The following is a 20,242-nucleotide window of genomic DNA, read 5'->3' as shown; positions in this document are numbered from 1 at the left end:
TTACAGCCACGTTTCACTCGTCGTGGCCGAGCGTCAGGTTACTGCTTCAAAGGTGGAGCAGGCGAGGGGAGCGTGGTCAGCTGGTGGGCGGTGCGGGCGGGCGGCGGGGCGGACTCAGGCTGTTCCATCGTCAGGAGTGACAGTGACGCGCAGGGCGTAGCCTTGAGTGTCTGACCAGCCGGCCCTTTATCTCGCAGGCGGCGGGGAAAATGCCAGAGCCTGGCAGACCCCGCCGTGCACTCGGTGGGCGGCTGTGTATGGGGGGGACGTCTTCCCGGCGGCTCCCGGGGTCCACGCTCGGGCTACGCCACCCGCAGGGACCTGTGCATGGGGGCTGCACGCAGGATGGTGTGCATGCCGCTCGAGGACACCACGCAGCGCCCTGCGGGCCACGCCCAGGGCTGCCCGCCCCCCGCTCCCCGCCCCGCAGGGAGCAAACTTCTGTGAAGCGCGGTGTCTGCCGGACCTAAGAGCCCAGTGCCCTCCTGCGCCTCGTTCCCTGTCACTGCTGAGGACACCGGGGTGCGGGAGGGCGTGGGCCTGGTGGGCGTGGCGTCCCCCGAGGTCGGCGGCTAGCGGCCGGCTGACCCGCCTCTCCCCCGCCAGGTGGGCATCGTGCTGCACTACTCCACACTGTCCACCATGCTGTGGATCGCAGTGACCGCCAGGAACATCTACCAGCAGGTGACCAGGAAGGCCCCGCCGTGCCCTGGCGCAGACCAGCCGCCCTACGCCCAGCAGCCCCTGCTCAGGTACCCAACTCGGCCACCTGCACCCCAGGCTCCGAGAGCCTCAGCCCAGACCCGCTGCTGGGGTCTCGGCAAAGAAGCTCACAGAGCAACTCGGGCGAGGACGATGAGATCCACACAGGTGGCCGGGGCGGGGCGCGGTGCTGGGGGTGCTGGGGGCGGGCTGTTGGGAGTCAGGGTTGGGGCTGGATACGGGGTGACGTGTGTCGAGGTTGGGGCAGCGTGCTAGGCGCTACAGCCATGTCGGCAGGTCTGAGGGAGCCAGCGTATGCCGCACCTGTGAGCCCCGCACCTGGGGCGTCGTGTAAAGACGCTCTGAGGGGGTCTGCGCGCCTGGTCCTGGCTATCTGATCTAAGGCGCCTGCTCGTGCCCCGGGGGAACCAAGGCAGTTTGCTTGCTGATTCCAGGATGGCTGTAGCCTGAGTTTGCCGCCAGGTTTGGGAAGGGGCCCCTGCTCCAGCCAGTGCTGGGACTTCCTCAGGCTGGAGGCTTTGCGGGGGCAGATGGACAGAGGCACTGTGGTTTATTAGGGGTCTCCGTGACGGCAGCTGCTGCCACCGCGGGGTTGTGGGCGCCAACCGTCAGGCCGAGCTCCGTCTAGCTCCAAATGCCGAGGGGGCTGCTAGGGAAGGGTCGGCTCTGGGGACCCCAAGGGCCCCTGCCCTCCCGGAAGGCCCGTACGGGGTCTCTCAAGAGTCCGTGAAGTCCAAACCCATTCCAGAGCCGTGTCACAAGGTCCGCAGACCGCGTAGCCGAAGGTCTCAGCATGGATCCTCCCTGCGTGGGCCCGGGGGCGGCGTGGACGGCCAGCTCTGGGTGCATCCTGCTTTGGCAGACAGGGCTGCACCCCCCAGACCCCCATCTCTGGCCCTCAGCACGTTGGCTTCGGTCAGGGCCGGGCAGAGGGACAGTGAGGACAGACGTGTCTTCTCTTTCAAGGCCATTTTGGCAATCGGAGTCCCTGCGAATGTCAGGGTCAGCTCTTCCATCCCCGCAAAAATGGCCATCGGGATTCTGGGAGGGGCTGCGCCGAACAGGGCATTCTGAGAAGTGCTGACGTGAATGGTGCGCACTCCGAAGACGCAGGTGTCTTCAGCTCCTGCAGCGACGTTCTGTGCACCTCGGCACCAGCCCACACCTCCTGAGCCCGGGGTCTTCCTGGGCTGCACGCTGTCACAGAGGGGACCGTCCTCCTCCTGTCAGCTTGGCCGTCTGTCCTTGAGGACCAAACTGTCCTGACTCCTGGGCTCCATGGTCTTAAAGTCAGAGGACGAAAAGCCTCCGTCTTTTTCTCTTTTTCAAGATGACTTTAGGGTTTTTATTTTTCTGTATAAAACTTAGAATAAATTGGTCACGTAAAAGAAAGAATCTTCTGGGATTACGGTTCCATGTCCTCGTAAGCAGCTTCTTAGTTTCCCTGTGGTTTCCTGCTACGTGGTTTTTGTGTATTGACCTCACGGCCTTCCCGAAGTCGCTTGCAAGGCCTTGTCCTGTCCCTCCCCTGCGTCCCCCGTGACGCCCAGTCATGTCACCTGCGACCCAAACAGACTCTCTTCCTCCTCACTCGCTGGTGCCTTTGCTTCTCGGCCGCCTTAGTAGAGTGCAGGACTGCAGGACAGTGCTTACTAGGACTCGGGACAGAGACAGCCTTGTCTTCTTCCCGATCTTGGGGGAAGGGCCAGCATCTCCTTGTCAAGCGTGACGCTGGCTGGCGGCGTTCTCAGAGGCCTTGGTGGGCTGGAGACGCGTGTGTCCCTGGCTGGCTGAGCCTTTGCGATGGTCGCGTGTCCAGTTTTTCCAGATGGCTTCGCTGCGTCTGTGGATCGGTCGTGTGGTTTGTCCTCGCTGTCTGGGGTGAAGCGCCCCAGCTGACGGTTACGAGCAGCACAGCACGCATCGCCGTGACAACCGGACTGGGTCCTGATGCCTCATCCTTTGCATGAAGCCCTAGATTTCATTTGCCAATACGCTGTCAGAGGTGTTTCTGTTCCCGAGGGGGCTCTCAGGGAACTTACTTCTTCTGTGTCCTTGTCTGGTTTTGGTACCAGCTTATGCTGGCCTCAAACTGCGTCAGAGGGCACCCCCTCCCGAGTCCCTATAAAACCGGTGCCCTCTCTTCCTTAGATGTGTGATCAGATTCACCAGTGACGTTTGCAGGACCTGGAGTCTCTCTGTTAGATGTTCGTGGATATCGAAGTCAATATTTTTACTGGATAGTCAGATTTTCTAATTCTTCCTGTTTTGATGTTGGTAATTTCTTGAGTTTTTCCCAAAGAATTCATTTATCCATTACATCTACGTTGCTGAATCATTTTGGAAATACTTGTATCTCTATTACCTCCTTTCCGGTTCCTTGTGGTTTCCTTTGATCTTTTATTTTTCTGCCTGGTTGAGGTAGAATCTTACATCATTGAACTTTAGACCTTTCTTTTCCTACAGAAGCATCCATAGCTATGAATGTCACTCCGAGCCCTGCTTTGGCTGCATCACAGAAATCTGATGTGCTATGTTCTTTCTCATTCCGTTTTAAATAGCTTCTAAATTCCCTTGTGATATCTTCTTTGATCCATGAATTATTAAGAAGTGTGTCATTTCATTTCCAGATATTTGTGGTTTTTCTAGTTATCTCATTATTAATTTCTAATTTAAATTCATTGTGGTCAGGGAATATACTCTGCATGATTTCAATGCTTTTAAATTTATTGAGACGTGTTTTATGGAGCATCACATCATCTGTCGTGGTGAGCAGACCACGTGCACTTGAAAAAGAATGACTGCTACGCAATTACTGGTTGTGATTTTCTAAAGAGCACTTAGGGCGAAACGATTAATGTTCAGGTCTTCTATTTCTTTACTGATATTTTTGACTACTTGTTCCATAAGTTGCTAAAGGAAGTCAGCTATGATTTTGGAATTGTCTAGTTCTCTCTTTAATTTTGTCCATTTTGCTTCCCATAGTTTGGACCTTTTCTTGGATACCCACACATTCACGGTTGCAATGTCTTCCTGTGAACTAACACTGACATCACTAGGAAATGTTTCTCTGTCTTTTTCTCTTATGGTCTACTTTATTTGCTAGTAATGTACCCAGTCTAGCCTTCTTGGGTGTGCGATTTGTATGGATCATTTATTTTTTTATCCATTAACTTTCATACTTCCTGTGTCCTTATATTTTAAATGCTTCTATTATAAACAGTATATATACAACTTGCTTTTTGCTGTTATTAATAAATTCTGATGATCTCTGCCCCTGGAGTGTTCAGTCCACTAAAATTTAATGAAATTTTTATTTGGTTGGATTTAAGTCTCCATTTCACGGTTTGTTTTCTTTTTTACTTTTTCTTTTCTTTTCCTTCTGTTCTTCCTTTTCTCTTTTTATTTCCTTCTTTTGGGTTATGTTAGTATTTTTTTAAATTTTATTTTCATTTCTCTGTTAGCTTTTTGCCTGTTGAATTTTCTGTGGTTGCTTTAGGGATTAAAATCCACAGCGTTTTCACAGTCTATTTAGTGTGAAAATTCTATTTCATGTAAAATGTATTAGGAAGGTTGCTACCATGTCCCCTCTTGCCATCCTCACGCTGCAGACGCCAGGTACACCACCCCTGTATGTGTCGTAAACTCCCAAGGCAGAGTTAATATTCTTTCTTTAAGCAGTCACATATATTTTAAAGAAGTTAAGGGGAAATAGTCTTTTATATTTACTCTAATATTCAGCTTTCCAATGTTCTTCCTTCTTCCAACTATCCATCAGCCCAAAGAGCTCCGTTTAGCATTTCTTGACGTGCATGTCAGCTGATGGCAAATTCTCTGATTTCCATTTTTGTTAGAACCTCTTTATTTCTCCTTCGTTCTGAAAGACGCGTTCTCTGAGTATAGACTGTTGGGAGCAGAGTCTCCAGGGCTCACCGAAAGTGACCATAGGCAGAGTCATGCTGCTCCCACCCAAGGACTTGGGACCTGTGTCCTTCTCATTGGTGACACGGCACTGGGGCCTGGCCAGGGCCATCTCTGCAGGGACACAGCAGCCAGCAAGCTGGGAGTGCAGGGAGGAGGCAGGAGCCACGGGGGGGCGGGAGGGGAGAGGAGAGGCCGGCCCTAGCACTGGCTCCCTGGTCAGCTGAGCTGGTGCTGCCCGTGACTGACCACTGCTGGCCAGGTCCCCTGGAACACGCCTTTATCCTTTGCCTCAAGGGCAGCTCTGTCCTTGAGGGACTCAGCTGGGTTCAAAAGGCAGTGAGTGGCCTCCTGTTCCCGCAGGTTCTACCTCATCAGTGGCGGGGTTCCTGTCATCATCTGTGGAGTCACAGCTGCCACAAACATCAGGAACTACGGGACGGAGGACGAGGACTCGGCATAGTGAGTAGGGGTGCCGAGGGGGCAGGCTGGCGGTGGGCGATGCTCTGGCTGTCAGCCTCGCTGCGGATGTCCAGGGGGCCCCTCTGCTCATCACAGCCACTCCTAGACGATAGACTGGACCGGCCAGCCCAGCTGAGACCACACAAGGCAGGAGTCCTGGGGTCCCCCAGTGACCATACCCAGGTGTTCACGTGGTGACAGCTCAACAAGGCTGGCCCACTCCAACAGACTCAGTTTGCCCAGCCCCTCCCTGGCACCAGGGGTGCCCTTTCTGGGGAGGGGAGAGGCCTGGGGAGCAGTAAGCCCCAGCAGCACTGCGGCAGACGCAGCAGGCCCTCCCACCCTGTCCACGCCCAGGACCTCAGTGCCCTCACGGGAGGCGCCCCCGGTCCGCCGGCTCCCAGGCCCCAGGACAGTCCCCAAGCCATCTCCTGACCTCCAACCCCCGCAGCCTGAGGATGTCAGCCCTCTCCCGGTGGGTGGCAGGGCCCCTCGCTCATCAGATGAGTCTGCCTCAGCGGCCCTTCCCAGGCCACACCTGATTGTGAGGCTACCCGTCGGCCATGCCTTGCAGTGACTTCCATGGGCATCCCAGGGCCCAGGGATGCAGAGTCCCAGGGGCTCTCCCCCACAGCCAGCCCCTCCTGTCCTGGGGAGGCCGGCCTGTCCCCCACACCCACACCAGCCCTGCTGGGCTCAGGTAATGGCATGGACCTCAGCAGGCCCTGAGGACCATCGCGCTGTGCCCCGCCCTCAGGGCCCTCACCAGCTCCTCCTCCTCCCTCAGCCCCCCCAAAAGCCCAGCCTCACAGGACATACTGGCCCTGTCCCCTCCAGGGCTCAGCCCTTCCTGGATCTGGCACTAGGCATGAGAACAGCCACTGCAGCGGAATAGCGGCGGTGGACATCGTCCCGGCCCGCCCGCGCCCCGCCCGCGCCCCACCGCGCCCCACCGCGCCCCACCGCGCGTGCCCGCGACGGGGTGCCAGTGCTCCGTGCTGCCGGAGCCGGGTCTGTTCTGCATGGCGCTAGGGTCCCGCGCTGTGCTCGTGTCTGCCACACACGTGCCCCCGGTCACTGCGCACGACGTTCTCCTCCCAGTGAGTTCAGGGAGACTGACCCCTAGGCTGGCCGGGCGCTCGGCCCGGCGTGACGCGCTGACCGCTCTCCCCCGCAGCTGCTGGATGGCCTGGGAGCCCAGCCTGGGCGCGTGCTACGGGCCGGCAGCCTTCATCGCCCTGGTTACCTGCGTGTACTTCCTGGGCACCTACGTCCAGCTGCGGCGTCACCCAGAGCGCAGGTACGAGCTCAGGGAGCGGCCAGAGGAGCAGCAGCGGCTGGCGGGGCTGGAGGCCGGTCACAGCCCCCGGGCCGCACGGGGCGAGCCGCCCGCCTCGCTGCTGCAGAATGAGCACCCGCTCAAGGCCCAGCTGCGTGCCGCCGCCTTCACGCTGTTCCTGTTCGCGGCCACCTGGGCCTTCGGGGCCCTGGCCGTGTCGCAGGGTCACATGCTGGACATGGTCTTCAGCTGCCTGTACGGAGCTTTCTGCGTGACGCTAGGGCTGTTCGTGCTCATCCACCACTGCGCGAAGCGGGACGACGTGTGGCGCTGCTGGTGGCGCCGCTGCCCCACGCGGGGGGGCGCCCACGCCCGCGCACGCGCCCAGCCCGCGCCGCACGCCAACGGCGACGCCCCGCGGCGCGTGCCCCACCCCCGCAAGACGGCCAGCCTGCAGGCCACCCAGAGCCACGTCAGCTGCCTGTCGCCGGCCACACCCTGCTGTGCCAAAATGCACTGTGAGCAGCTGGCGGAGGACGCGACCCACGCCCACGTGCACGCGGAGGGCGACCTGGGGCCCGGCCCGCACCTGCACAGGTGCCTACAGGGCAGAACTAAGCCCCCCTACTTCAGCCAGCACCGGGCGGCCGCGGCCGAGCGGGAGTACGCCTACCACATCCCGTCCAGCCTGGACGGCAGCCTCCGCAGCTCACGCACGGACAGCCCTCCCAGCTCGCTCGAGGGCCCGGCCGGGCCGCACGCACTGGCCTGCTGTGCCCAGGGCGACCCCTTCCCCTTGGTCAGCCAGCCTGAAGGCAGTGACGCCAGCCCCACGCTCTACGGCTGCCCCCCGCGGCCGGGCAGGGAGGCAGCCCGCGGCCCGGCACACTTTGAGATGCTGCGGAGGACACAGTCCCTGCCTTCCGGTGGCCCCGGCCAGAACGGGCTTCTCCAGGGCACCATGCCATATGGCGCCGACAGCACCGGCAACATCCGAACGGGACCCTGGAGGAACGAGACCACCGTGTAGCCGGCCGCGCCCACCCGCCCCGGACCAGCTTCGGAGCAGAGCGGGGACTCTGCCGCCGGAGGTCAGTGGGTCGCCCAGTGACAGGGCTACTCAGGAGCAGATGGCCCCCCGCGGACCCCTCGCTGTCAGGACGCCAGGCGGACTCGGGCCATGTCGCTGCCCCAGATCCCGCGGTCGGAGAGTCGTCCACGCGCACGGTCCCCGCCCTCCAGCCCGATGCCCAGTGCCTCGGCAGCCCCTGCCAGGGAGCTGGCATCCCGCCGGGGGGCGGCGGGCCGGCCACAGCAGGAGGTGCCGCCGTGTTCTAGGATTCGGGGTGTGTGTGCCCTGTTTCGTTCCGAGGGGCGGGCAGCCTGCTGGTCAGTCCAGCGCACCCCGGACCTGGGCCGTCACCACCAGCCCCTCTGCTTCCTGTGTCTGAGCCACAGGGACCCACATCCGCGCCTCCTCCCGGCCCCGTCTCCACCTTCAGGAGCCTGTCCCGCAGGCTCGAGGGCGTCACTACACTGGGGCACACACTTGTGCTCTGAGCCACGCACACAGTAGGGGGGAGCACTTGTAACTGAAGGCCTCAGGGAGCCAGCCCGGGTCTGGGGCCTGTGCCCTGCGAGGACCCACGTCCTTTCACACAGATTCACCTCCAAAGCCAGCCGCGGAGACTGAAACCCGCCCCAACTCGGATGTCTGAGGGGCCGGCACTTCCACGGACACATGGACAGAGAGGCTTGATCAGAAGACGGGGCGGCCCTGCCGCGGGCAGCGGTCACTGGGTCCCCACGGAGACGAAGCCCAGACATCCGGACGAACGTGACGTGCGCGTGAGACCGATCACAGCCGTTCCCTTCCTCTCCCCCCGGAACTGTGACACACGGCGACACGCACATGCACACGCCACACGTGAATGTGCCACATGTGTGCATCACGTGTTCGTATCCCATGGGTGCACAAGACACCGCACACATGCACATGTGTGCACACACATGCAGCGCAGTCACCGCCATCACGCAGGTGCATCTGTGTGTGCACACACGTGCGCCCGGCACATTGCACACACGCACCACACACGTGCACACGGCACATCACTTACACGTACCACACACGTGCGCCTAGCACATTGCACACATGCACCACACACGTGCACACACGCACCACACGCACACCCAGCACATCACGCACACGCAGACCGGTGTGTTTTCCAGCAGTCTGAGAGCCGGTGCTCAGTGTGCTGCACGGCCGTCGCTGCTGTGACTTGCCGGTGGGCTGCACTGTCCAGGCGGAAGGACATCACCGGGGGCAAATCCTCCCTTGACACACGCCGGGCGGGGGAGTGTATCGGGGTGGCCCAGGGCCCACGCTCAGTATCTGAGCACAAGGAGCCTCATGTCTGTGTAAACATGACAGTGATGTGACCTACCACAGTGTCTGTACGAACTCTTTGTGTCCTCACGAGTCAGCCAGGTGGGCATCCGAACGGCCACCGCCGGTCCTCGTCTCTGTCACTGTCCAGCCTTCTCACCTGCTTCTGTAGCCGACGCGGACCAGACACCCAATGCTGTGCCGTGTGCACAATGCAGACACAGCCCAGCGAACTACAGTGTTTTACGTTTGTGAGGCCTGGTTCACGGCGCCGTGTCTCTCGCCCTGAAGGGAGGGGACCCACGTCGGCCTATGGCCCCCGCTCCTGCACCCGGGGCCTGGGGCCGGCTGCTCTTCCCAGCCCCTGCGGGGGGGCGTTGGCTGTCCTTCCTGCCCTGGACAGCCCTGACAAAACAGAGTTCACCTCATTATTCAAACCAGAGAAATCCCACACTAAGTGTTAGACCGCGTGCGTTTCCATGTTGATTCAGCCTCTTGAGTCCACTTGGGAACAGTGTGGTGGCATGTCCCCTTGGCACGCGATGCTTCTGGAAGGCTGTGGAATGGAGATCAGAGCCAAGGCCATCTACAGTCTGACATTTCGTGTCACTTCCTTCCTCTGTGCACATGTGACTGGTGTATGTCAGAGCGTGCTGAGTGTGTGTGTTTGCAATCTGTGTGAGTATGTGTGCAAGGGCATGCATGGCTGCGTGTGTGCTGAGTGTGTAAGCATGTGTACTTACATGTGTGCATTGTGTGTGTGCTTGCATAAGTGTGTCACGTGTGAGTGTGTGATGAGAGTGCACGTGTGAGGCACATGTGCTGTTTCCGAGTTTTGCATGTGAGTGTGAGCGTACATGAGAATGTCTGTGCATGAGGTGTATCATCGTGCACGAGTAAATGTAAAAGACAAGTGTGCATGTTTGCATCTGTGAGAAGTGTGTACGTGCATGAGGTGCATTGTGTGGGCTGTGTGTGTGCATGTGCAAGTGTGTCAGAGTGTGAGTGAGTGTGGGCATGCCCACCCTGCCTCGGCCCTCCGTGTGCCCCTGGTGGAAGCCTGGCGGTCACACAGGGACACTGGTCAGACCAGGACACTGTGACAGCTTCAACCCGCCTCAGGAAACTTCTTGCCCGGGATGCTTCACAGCCAGTCCTGAGTGCTGTCACGGGTCTGCTGCCTCTGCCACGTGGCAACCCCGCGTCTTTCCAGCGAGGCCCCAGACAGCCCGCCGGTGACCGAGGGCTCAGCCTGGTCGCGGGCGCAGCCGGCTCTGCTGCCCGCCAGGGGCCCGGTGCTCATCGGTCAGTGTGAGGACCCTCCACTGACCTGATTCCTCCAAGAAGCCAGGCAGCCTCCTCTGGACGAGCCACCCTTGGGCCGCCGGCGGGGTCAGCACGGGCCCAGCAGCCTGCCCTTGCCCTGTCGACCCACGTCCTCTGGCCAGGGCGCTGGGACATGCAGACAGGCAAGAGAGCCCTGGACCCAGGAGCCACCCTTGGGACAAAGGTCAGTTCAGAGGACGTGGGCGCCAGGATGCTGGGGCGAGGGCCCAGGGTCCCGTTCGCCCAGGCCACCGTCCTGGGGCTCCTGCGTCATGCCAGGCTCTGCCCGACGGTCGGCAGCTGCAGGAGGCCAGTCGCGTCCCTGGCCGAGGACCCTGAGAGGAGCAGCACGGCCCTGGCACGCAGCCCCACGGGCGCCCCTTCTGCCCGCGCGCCGCCCCCGCCGCTGAGCCGTGCTGCTTGGGGGTGGGGGGCAATGGGAGGCGGTGCTCTCAGGCCTCAGGCCTGGGCGTGCCCTGCACCTTCGGCTGGCAGTGCGGCCTGTTGGATCCAAGATCAAAGGATGACCCTGTGCGGGAGGAGGCCTCTGGCCCTGACGGAGGCCGCTCTGCCTCTGCAGAGGGAAGTGTGCCCAAAGGTGGGCGCGAGGAGGTGGGGTGGCGAACAGGCTCTGAGGGGCCCCTGGGGAGGCCAGCAGAAGGGCCAAGGTGGGAGGTCAAATCTGAGAGCTCTGGCCATGCAGGAGGGTGGCTGGAGCAGGGAGAGGGGTGGTTGGTGACAGCCGCATCCCTCAGATGTGACCCACGACTGGGGCAGGGGAAGAGTGTCCGTCTCACGGTGAGACAGCCTGCAGGCGTGTGGGCTGGGGACAGATGGCCCTGCCGGCTCCTGGGGGTCAGGAGGGAGGGTGCTGGATGTGGCCCGGCCTCCTGGGGCTACAGACACACAGACACGTGTGAGCACACTCGCCACCCGAGGGACAGTCCCCACACTGTGGCGGCATCAGAGTCTGGGCAGGGGAGTTGGAGACGGAGCCTCCCCATCAGGGAAAGGCTGGACCCAGCCGGCAGGGTCGCCAGGATGGGGCAGAGAGGCATCTGGTCTCCGGTTTTCTGCTCCACCCCCAGAAGGCTGGCGGGCAAAGTGGGGGTGGAGCTGCAGTTGTGGCCCCACATGGCGACCATGGGACAGACTCAAGCGAGGAGACAGGCCACACACTCCCGCGTCTCAGACGGTCCGCGCCAGCCCCGCCCTGCGGCCTGGGCGCCTCCGCAGCCGCCACCGCCCGCGGGGACTGCCGGGGACTGCGGCAGCCCCACCCCGAAGCCGGCGGGGTGGGGCGGGGCCCCGGCGTGGGGTCCACGACGCGCGCAGCACTCACTGGGGGCCGCGGCCGTCAGCCGCGTGCGCCCAGGTGGCCGCAAACGCCAGCCGCGCTCCGGCCCTCCGTCCCCGCCGCGCTCCGCCCGGAAAGCGCCCAACGTCCTGAGGGACCCAGCGCCTGCCACAGTGAGCACCGCCTTGCGCGGTTCGGGCCCCCAGGTGTCCGCGCGGCCGGCGCTCGGCGACACTGCGGCAGGCGCGCGGGCGGGGCGCGTTGCCATGGCGCCCGGGCGCGCGTAGCCGGACCGCCGCGCGGAGCCGGCCGGGCGGCGGCGGGGCGCAGAGCCGGGAGGGCCGAGGAGGCGCCGGGGTCCCCTCCGTGCCCCCGAGGAGGCCAGTGCGGCCCAGAGCGCGGCGCCGGGGCGCGCGCGCAGGACGCAGGCCATGGAGCCGGCCGTGGCGGATTTTTTCGAGGACGACAAGGACCTAGACTTCTACGACTTCGAGCCGCTCCCGACGCTTCCCGAGGATGAGGTGAGCCCCCGGCCCCAGGGGAATCCCACCTTCCCTGGAATGGGGGTCCGCGGAGAGTCCCCGGGGAGGGTAGTGCCGCCCCCCCAAGCCCCTGCCCCCGGCCAGGTCCTGGCGGCAGCGGGTCTCACCGCCCCCCTTAGATAGGGTTCTCCTGAAGGAACAGGATCCACGGAATGTCGCAGAGGACGGCAGTGGGTAGGCTGTCACCCTGCGGGGCTGGGCTCCTGGTTATCAGTGGGGGGCGTCATCAGGGGGCAGCTCTGTTTTCCTCGCTGCAGGCGCCTTGGGGAGGTGCGGGCAGCAGGAGCCCAGTCAGGCCAGACTCTTGAGGAGCTGGGGGGGGACCCCAGGACTCAGGGCTGCTTCCTGCTCCCCAAGAACCTGGCCCTCACCCAGGTGCTCCTCCACCCCAGGTGCACAGGAGCCAAGGGTCTCTGTCACGTGGGGTCTGTGACCAGTAACTGGGCCAGGCACTCACAGAGGCAGGTCACCTGAGACTGGGCAGAGAAGCCAGTCCCCACCTGGGCAGGCTGTGACCCTGTGGCTCTGGCTTCCCATGGTGCCCCACAGGCTGTGGGTTGGGTTGGATGAACGCCATGGCCCCTCTGCGTGAGAGGTGGCCCCCAGAGGCTGCGGTGGCTGGGAAAGGCCCTGCCACCGCCCCCCCCCCAGTCTGTGGGGCCTGAGCAGAGGCCCTCTGAGCCCCCAGCAGTCAGGGGCCGGTTCTCCAGGCTCCTGTGCCCACTGCTGAGGGCCAGCACCACAAGGCCGACGCCAGATGCCTTCCCTGGACCGGCCAGTGCTGAGGACCCTGAGGACCCATCCGGGCAGGCCAGCTGGGGAGACAGACTGGCAGTGCCTCCTGGGCCAGAGTGGACTTTATGGCGAGTGTGGCCACAGCTGCAGCCCTGGACACTCTGTCCTCTGCCAGCCCAGCCAGCGTGGCAGGCTCAGTCAGGCCTTGGCAGCTCACCTGTCCGGGCAAGCCGCTGCGGCGGGGGGGCGCCTCTGAGGCCCAGGGTGGGTGCTGCCCCCTCCGCATGGTGGCCTGGATTCAGGGACAGACACTGCGGAGAAGACAGGCCAGGGAATTAATAACCCTGTGGACAACGCCCGCTGTGCTTGATGGCCCACAGCCTTCAGAACTCCCCAGGGGGCACATTCCAGGCCGTCTGGGACAGGACCGGCCTCCTCAGCCTCCCGGAGCAGACACGGAGCGGCCCATACTCAGCTGGCCCCGCCGCCCGGTGCTCCGAGCCGCAGAACAGGAGCTGGGGTTGGGCCCAAACCCTGGCCCCTCTTGGGAGGTGTTGGCCGGGCCACTGGGACGGAATCGCAGCCCTGGTGGGCATGGTGTCGGGGTCTGCAGGCAAAGCAGGGCGCCACCATAGTCGAGCGTCCAGCGGAAAGTCGGGGGGCTCCTTCCCAACCTCCCACATCCCTTCTTGGAGTCGGGCACTGCCTGGAGTGTGCTCCTGCAAACAGGAGGCTGGCCCCAGGCCGAGCCCGGAGCAGCCGTGTGCTGGTCCTGGAGCCCGCCAGGCCAGGTGCCGAGCCCCTTGCACACTCACTGGGTGGTACCGAGTGTTTCCGTCTGCGTCCGCATCTGAGACCCCGGGACTCCCCACAGCAGGCATGTAGTCAGGCTGCATCCAGCAGCGGGGAGGAGCGAGGCCGCAGTGGCTGGATGGGCCGTGCTGATGTCCCTCCCTGGTGTCCCTTGAGGAAATGCACACGGCCTGTGAAATGGAAATGAGTCTGACGTCGTTATAACGCAAAGTTCACCCCTGTGAACACCTTCCCAGCAGCAAACCAGCTCCAGGTTGGGGAGACCCAAGAAGCTGGATGGTGGCCGGAGCTGGCCGGGCACTGGCCACGGGGGTGCCACAGAGGGGGGCTGGCAGACAGGTGTCACCACTCTCATAATGCCACCTCCCTCCGAAATGTCCACCGTGGCGTGTGAGGACGTGCAGACCCTGCTGGTCTCAGTACCCTCCCCGCGTGCATGGAGCTGGGCCCGCCTGGCACGGGGCACGGAGCCCGGGGGTCCCTGAGCTGCCCCCCGCAAAGGTGGGCACAGACGTGCAGGACACCATCATGCCTCCCTCAGGGTGGCTGCGTGGGGCGTGGACTGCTGACAGCTGCTGCGCAGTCTCTCTCTCTGTCCTTGTCCCTGGCTCACTAGCCAAGGCCGGCCAACACTCCCGCCTGCCCTGCTTGGGCTCTGGACTTAGGCAAGCAAGGTCATTCCTCACGCCCCACACAAGCTGCATGAGCAGGCGACACCGTGGGGGCAGCTTCGTTGTCCTGGAACACGGACACGTGGCCTCCGTGTGTGCCTGAGCTTGTGGGAGGGCGCACACGTGTGTGTGCACGTGCTTGATGCGCTTGTGTATGTGCCCGGTGTGTCTGAGCTTGTGCATGTGGCACACATGTGTGGACATGTTTGCGGGTGCCTGCGCACCTGTTAGTCAATGTGTGAGAGGCATGTGCGCATGTGGGTGCGCATGTTGGTGTGTGTGAGTGCGTGACGGGGTGTGCATGTGTGACCACATGTTGTGTGGTGTGTTAAGGTGTGTGTGCACACGTGAGTGCATATGTGAGTGTTGGGGACACCATCACAGCTGAGACCTCAGAGTCAGAGGGCCCCGCTCAGATCTGGAAGGTGGCCTGCACAGGGACCCTGGGGTCTGGCGGTGCAGGGGCCACGACACTCTGTCCTCCGCGGGAACCGCCTGGAGCGGACGTGCGCAGCTCCTCGGCCGTCAGGTCGCGTGTGGTTACTGCGCCCACCTGTGTGCGGAACAGCCCCGTCGGCGGCTCCCCGTGCGCACCTGTGCCGTCCTGGGTACCGACTACACCCTGCAGTCCCATCTCGTTCCTCTGCCCACACCTGCACGGCCATGCGCCCGTCAGCTCCGCCAGCTGTGCCGTGAGCCTGCGGGTCAGGGATGTCTCCTCCAGTGGGTGACCCAGCTCACGGGGGCTGCGGAGACAAAGGCCCAGGTCCCAGCAGCAGGAGTGAACACCTGCTCTGAGCAGTACCTGCTTATGCCACTAAAACCTCTGGGGCTTCTGACGCCTGGGACACGGCGCAATGACTTTCTGTGGGTTTTTAAAGATCTTCCCTATGACCTCATTCCTGACGTCCGCTTCCCCAGTTAGTCTGGACGTCGGGGCCAGCCGTCCTGGGGAGGAGGGCCCGCTGGCAACTCGGGCCTGTCCCCAGACCCAGCTCAGTGGGGCCTGTGTTGGCAGGAGAACGTGTCCCTGGCCGACATCCTCTCGCTGCGGGACAGCGGCCTCAGCGAGCAGGAGGCCTGGGCGGTGTGCCTGGAGTGCAGCCTGTCCGTGAGGAGTGTCGCCTGCTCAGCCATATTCCAGACCCTCTGCATCACGCCCGACACCCTGGCTTTCAACACCAGCGGCAATGTGTGCTTCATGGAGCTGCTCAGCGGTGAGGCCCGGGGCACGGTGGGCGGGCGGGCACCAGAAGCCGCCGTTGGGGTGGACGCGAGCACAGACCAACGGCTGGCTGACTCTGGGCCCTCCTTGGGCACGACGGTCCCGACACCCAGGTTTCCGTGGTGACCTGGTGGCACCTGCAGCTTCGATGCCACTGGGGAGCACGAAGGGGGGCCGCCCTGGGGCTCGGCTCTCGGCGGGTGCTGGTCTCTGCAGCCCTGGCTGGACCGGGAGGGGCCACGGGGCCTCCATCCCCCCTTTCTCCCCTTCGGGGTGCATTCCCACACTGCCGCAGTAGCAGAGGCTTCCCTTCTAACCACGGCATCCCCCGAGCCCCAAAATGGCCCTCGGGGTGCAGGGACGGGAGTGTCCGCCCCTCGCCGGGCCGCACAGACTTTGGTCAGAGCTCTCTCCTTCTCCCCAGATGACCCCGAGGGCGCCTTTGTCCCCCCAGAGTTCGACGTGACGGGGAACACCTTCGAGGTGAGTGGCAGGCAGCAAGAGGGGTGACACGGTAAGGGCTGCCGGGAGCCCGCCCGGCCCCTGGCGACGGCTGCTGCTGGACGCACGGCTGTCATCGCAGCTGCGAGCGTGTGTCCTCGTGTCGCGAGTGGTAGGGTCACCGACGGCGGGGGTTGGGAACGCCGCTTCTCCGCGGACTGCCCGCGGCCCCGGATGCCGGTTTGGGAGCATGGGCGAGAGCCAGGCCAGCTGGCTATGGAGGCCGCACGCGGCCGGCGAGGACCCCGGGTGCCCCTCAGAGCGCTGCCTCGGGGCTCCCTCACACACGAGGTGCCCGGGTGACAGGCAGCACGGCCCCCGGCATGGCAGGGGAGGAGAGGAGACGGTGCCACTGCACAGGCCCCCGTGTCTGTCCCCCAGGTGCCACAGTGGACAGTGGCTGCCTTTAGCCCTTTAACCTCTTACTGAGTCGGCGGGGTCCCAGGATGCTGCAGCTCGTGGAGGGCCCCGTGTGGGCCCAGCAGGCCGTCAGGCGGGGGCGGCGGGTCCCCTGCCCCGTGGATGGCACCATATGCCGCTCCGCGGGCACCTTCCAGGCGTCGTGGTGCCCGGGTGCCCGAGCTGCGGTGGAGGGGTACCCAGCCTCCGGGCCCACCTCGGGGTGGGCTGCGCTTGGCCCTGTCCGTGGGAAGGGGACTCCGAGTCTTAGGGCCTCACCGCTCCCATCTTCCTGGGGTGAAAGATTTTGTGTTCTCTGAGTTGCCCTGAATCCCACTGGGCGACGGTTGCTTTCTGCGGAGCAGGCCCCCTCCGAGGGAGAAGAGGGCCTGCTGCGTGCACAGACGCCTCGGCCCCACGTCTGCAGGTGCCCACGCGTCCCCGACGGCTGTGATTCCGGGGTCTCTGCTCTGCTCCCCGATTAGCTCCGTTCCGGCACCCGTTCTCAGGGGCTGTCAGACCCCTGGACAGTCCAGGTGCTGCATCGTGGGGCCTGTCACACCGTGTGGCGCCCATCATGCCTGTGACCCAGAGACCGAGTAGCAGATGCACCTTCTGGGGGCCACTCCCACGCTTGGCAGAGTCAGCTGCTTTGCCGTTGACACCAAGAGGCCTCCAGCCCAGGCCTCCGGGCCCTGGACGGTCATGGGGGCAGGACCTTGGGCCGTGGTTGCTGGACCAGGCTGAGCTCGCCCCCTCTGCCCAGCTGACCGCTAGCAACCACGGTTCACGTGGCCACACACCAGCCCCCTCCTGCCACCTCCCTCCCACAGAGAGGACGATGACAGAGGCCCTCCATGTCCCATGCTGAAGTCCCCGTGTGCTCCAGGCACGTGGAGCCACCCTCCTGGGTCCAGCCTTTCCCGCCTCCCCTCCTGCTACAGAGGTGGCACCTTTGGCTCCCCAAATCCTTGGTCGTCCAGCTGCTGCTTTTCCTGGGACTGGCCCCTGTCCACTCCACTCCTTGCCCAGGAAACCCCAGAGGTGGCCTTGTTTCCTGGAGCTAAAAATATGGCCCACGGCCAGTGTTCAGGGCCTGCCCCAGCCAGTGCCTGCCCCTGGGGTCCCCTCTGGACCTCGTCACCCTAAGCGCGTGTGGGCCAGCCAGGAGGACCTGAGCGTCCACCACCCAGTCTTGCTATTGGAGTATCAACTGTCCACGAACATTCGGCACACAGGCTTGGTGATTAGAGCAGATGGGTCCTGCCTCGTGGGGGCCACAGTCTACACAGGGACCACTGCGATGTGGTCAGCGGGCTGGCCCGAGGGGGTATGAAGCCTTGTGAGGGAGCCGTGGGGTCCTCATCTGGACCCGAGGCCCTGGAGCCCAGCTGGGGAAAGAGGTTTAACTTGAGACCTGAAGTACGAGTAGGTTCACGGGATCAAGACTGGGAGCTCCAGACAGACGGGGTGGAATGAGTAAAACAATGTGTAGTGGACAGTGTCATCCCATGCATAGTGGGACGCACATTCATCAAGTTATTTTCAAACTAGAAGAGGTGGATGGAGGGTGGGTGGGTGGAGGGGTGATGAGGTGGTGGCAGGTGAGGGTGGGACGGAGGTGGGTGGGGTGGGTGGAGGGAGGGATGGAGGTGGTGGGCAGGGTGGGTGGGTGGAGGGGTGACCTGAGTGGTGGGGTGGGTAGTGGAGGCGGATTGAGGGTGGCGGGCAGGGCGGGTGACCTGAGGCGGGTGGCAGGCGGAGGCGGACGGAGGCGGTGGGCAGGCGGGCGGCGACCTGAGTGGCGGGTGGCAGGTGAGGGGCGGATGGAGGCGGGCGGGCAGGTGGCGGGGCGGATCGAGGGCAGGGTAGGGTGGAGGCGGATGGAGGACCGTTATTGTGATGGACGTCCGGCGGACGCGGAGATGGATAGATCTGGATGATTGGCAGGCAGATGGGCACCACTGTGCCCGAGGAACCGGCGTAATGAGAGCAGAGCAGCCAATCCCGTGTCCTTGCTGGTTTCAAGGCTGGTCAGGCTCATTCATGCTGTCATGATCATTGAGGCACCTAATATGTGATCACACAGCCCGGCAAGGCGGACTGGCCCCACCGCAGGTAAGGCCCGCGGGGTCCGCCCCTCTTCCACCCGCAAAAACTCTGCGGCCCTGAGTCTGCACAGCAGCTCAACTTGGACTTGGCCTGTCCAGGAAGCCCTGGGTGCTGCTGCACGGGGACCCAGGCCGGGGCCTGGGCTGTGAAGGGCGTGGTCGATGCGTGACAAGAGACGGCGGGCCGCCCTCCACATGGGGCAAGGGCTGGGGGCTCCCGCGTCTTCTCTGAGAGGCGGGGCAGCAGCCTGGGGGCCGTGTTCCTGGGTCCGGGCGGGCGGCGTGTGCGGTGGGGGCGCAGGATCACATCGTGTGTCGGTGACGAGTTTGTGGGCCTGAAACCTAAGGGGCTCCAGTGAGGAACGACAGGACAAGACGTCAGAGGCCAGTGGAAGACAAGCTACATCTCAAAACGCAGCGGCTTCCTCTGCGTCCGACGGTCAGCGGGAGACGAACCGGAATCGCCCACTGTCCGCCGGCAGCGGCCGCGGGAAGCGCGGGGGAGACGCGTCAGGCAGGGTCACAGACGCGGGCAGCCGCCTCTCCGCGGAGCCTGGCCACGGCCAAGCGTCGCCCGGCCTTGCTGAGACCCGACCGCCCCACGGCACGCACTGGTGCTGAGGGACCCCCACGGCCAGCGGGGTGGTCAGCGCCTCCCCAGACTCGCTGTCTCTTCACGCCCGCAGCAGCTGGACGTGCACCGCTCAGCACCGCCCGCCGTCCAGGGCTTACCCGCCACGGGGAGGCCGTCCCCTTGGACGAGCGTGAGCCCATTCCCGCCGCCCCAGCCCTGGCAGCCTCCAGCCTGGTCTCCGTTTCTCTGAGTCTGGCGTGTTCAGGTCCCAACGCCTCCGTGTGTCCGACAGCCCTTCTCTGCCTGACACCTCGCTGAGCACATGCCCCTGGGGCGTCCCTGTCTGTGTTGCGCTGAGCCCCACGCCCCATCTCCTCCTTCCGCAGACGGACAGCTCGGTCGTTTCCATGCCGTGGCCACTGTGGGTGGCCCTGCAGTGAACACAGGGCGCAGACACCCCGAGACACTGATTTCACTTCCTCTGGATAAACACCCAGAAGCGGGGCGCTGGCACGAGGTCGCCCTGTTCCTGATTGTCGGGGGACCCTCCACACTATCCTGGAGCAGCGGCACCAGCTGTCGGCCCTGCCACCAGCACACGAGGCCGCTTCACGGCACATCCTCACCAGCACCTTCGCCGCGTGTCGTGACGGTGGCCGCTCTGACAGGTCCGAGGTGACATCTTGCGGTTCTGATGTGCGTTTTCCCGATGGTCAGTGACGTTGAGCGTCTTTTCATGAACCTGATGGCCATCTGTATGTCTTCTTTGGGAAAATGTGTAATCAGTTCCTCTGCCCATTTTTTAATCAAATTATTATTATTATTATTAACTTGCTGTTGAGCTTATGATTTCCTTATTTTTTTTTTTTTGGAAATTAACCCTAAGATAGATGGTTCACACACATTTCCCCCACTCCGCAGGCTGCCTTTCCATTTTGCCGTTTCTCTCGCTGTACAGAAGCTTTTGAGTTTGATGTGGTCCCCTCCCCATTGGGTGTGCCATCGACTTTTGTTACGTTGAGATGCATCCCACCTACATCGCATTGCGGAAAGTTTTATCATGAATGGGTGTCGAGCGTTGTCAGCTGCTTTTCCGCACCCACAGATGGTCATACAGTTTTTATCCTTCGTTCCGTTAATGGGGTTCGTGACACTGATTTGTGGGTGTTGAGCCGTCCTTGCAGAGGCAGATCCCACTCGACCATGGCGTGTGAACCTTTTAACATACCCTTGACTCCGCTTTGCTAACATTTTGTTGAGAATTTTTACATTCATCG

The 20,242-nt window shown here is 62.9% G+C and overlaps 2 protein-coding genes across 2 annotated transcripts in view; both read left to right on the top strand.

Annotated features, from left to right (window-relative positions):
• The first annotated feature begins 609 nt into the window (after nt 1-609).
• ADGRA1 (adhesion G protein-coupled receptor A1) lies at nt 610-7,984 on the top strand. The gene is made up of 3 exons (XM_039835901.1): nt 610-752; nt 5,008-5,106; nt 6,284-7,984. Exons 1-3 carry the CDS (start codon nt 643-645, stop codon nt 7,413-7,415), a joined length of 1,341 nt encoding a protein of 446 aa, XP_039691835.1. The 5' UTR covers nt 610-642; the 3' UTR covers nt 7,416-7,984.
• A 3,806-nt stretch (nt 7,985-11,790) lies between these two features.
• Nucleotides 11,791-20,242, top strand: part of KNDC1 (kinase non-catalytic C-lobe domain containing 1) — a 40,394-nt gene continuing 31,942 nt past the window's right edge. Inside the window, exons 1-3 of the mRNA XM_039835957.1 lie at nt 11,791-11,915; nt 15,174-15,372; nt 15,805-15,863. Coding sequence (XP_039691891.1) covers nt 11,826-11,915; nt 15,174-15,372; nt 15,805-15,863 — 348 coding nt within the window. The 5' untranslated portion in view covers nt 11,791-11,825. The remainder of the gene's footprint in view (nt 11,916-15,173; nt 15,373-15,804; nt 15,864-20,242) is intronic.

Source organism: Pteropus medius, unplaced genomic scaffold, assembly GCF_902729225.1.
Source record: "Pteropus medius unplaced genomic scaffold, Ma_sr-lr_union100, whole genome shotgun sequence".
In the NCBI taxonomy this organism is placed as follows: domain Eukaryota; kingdom Metazoa; phylum Chordata; class Mammalia; order Chiroptera; family Pteropodidae; genus Pteropus; species Pteropus medius.
The sequence above is the reverse complement of the archived record's forward strand: the minus strand, read 5'-3'. Positions and strand labels throughout refer to the sequence as shown.

Bases quoted from the DNA above. Each gene is read 5' to 3' on its own strand.
- ADGRA1 (XM_039835901.1), top strand. From the start codon at position 643: ATGCTGTGGATCGCAGTGACCGCCAGGAACATCTACCAGCAGGTGACC. The intron at 753-5,007 runs GTACCCAACTCG...CTGTTCCCGCAG, and splicing joins GCCCAGCAGCCCCTGCTCAG to GTTCTACCTCATCAGTGGCG. The intron at 5,107-6,283 runs GTGAGTAGGGGT...TCTCCCCCGCAG, and splicing joins GAGGACGAGGACTCGGCATA to CTGCTGGATGGCCTGGGAGC.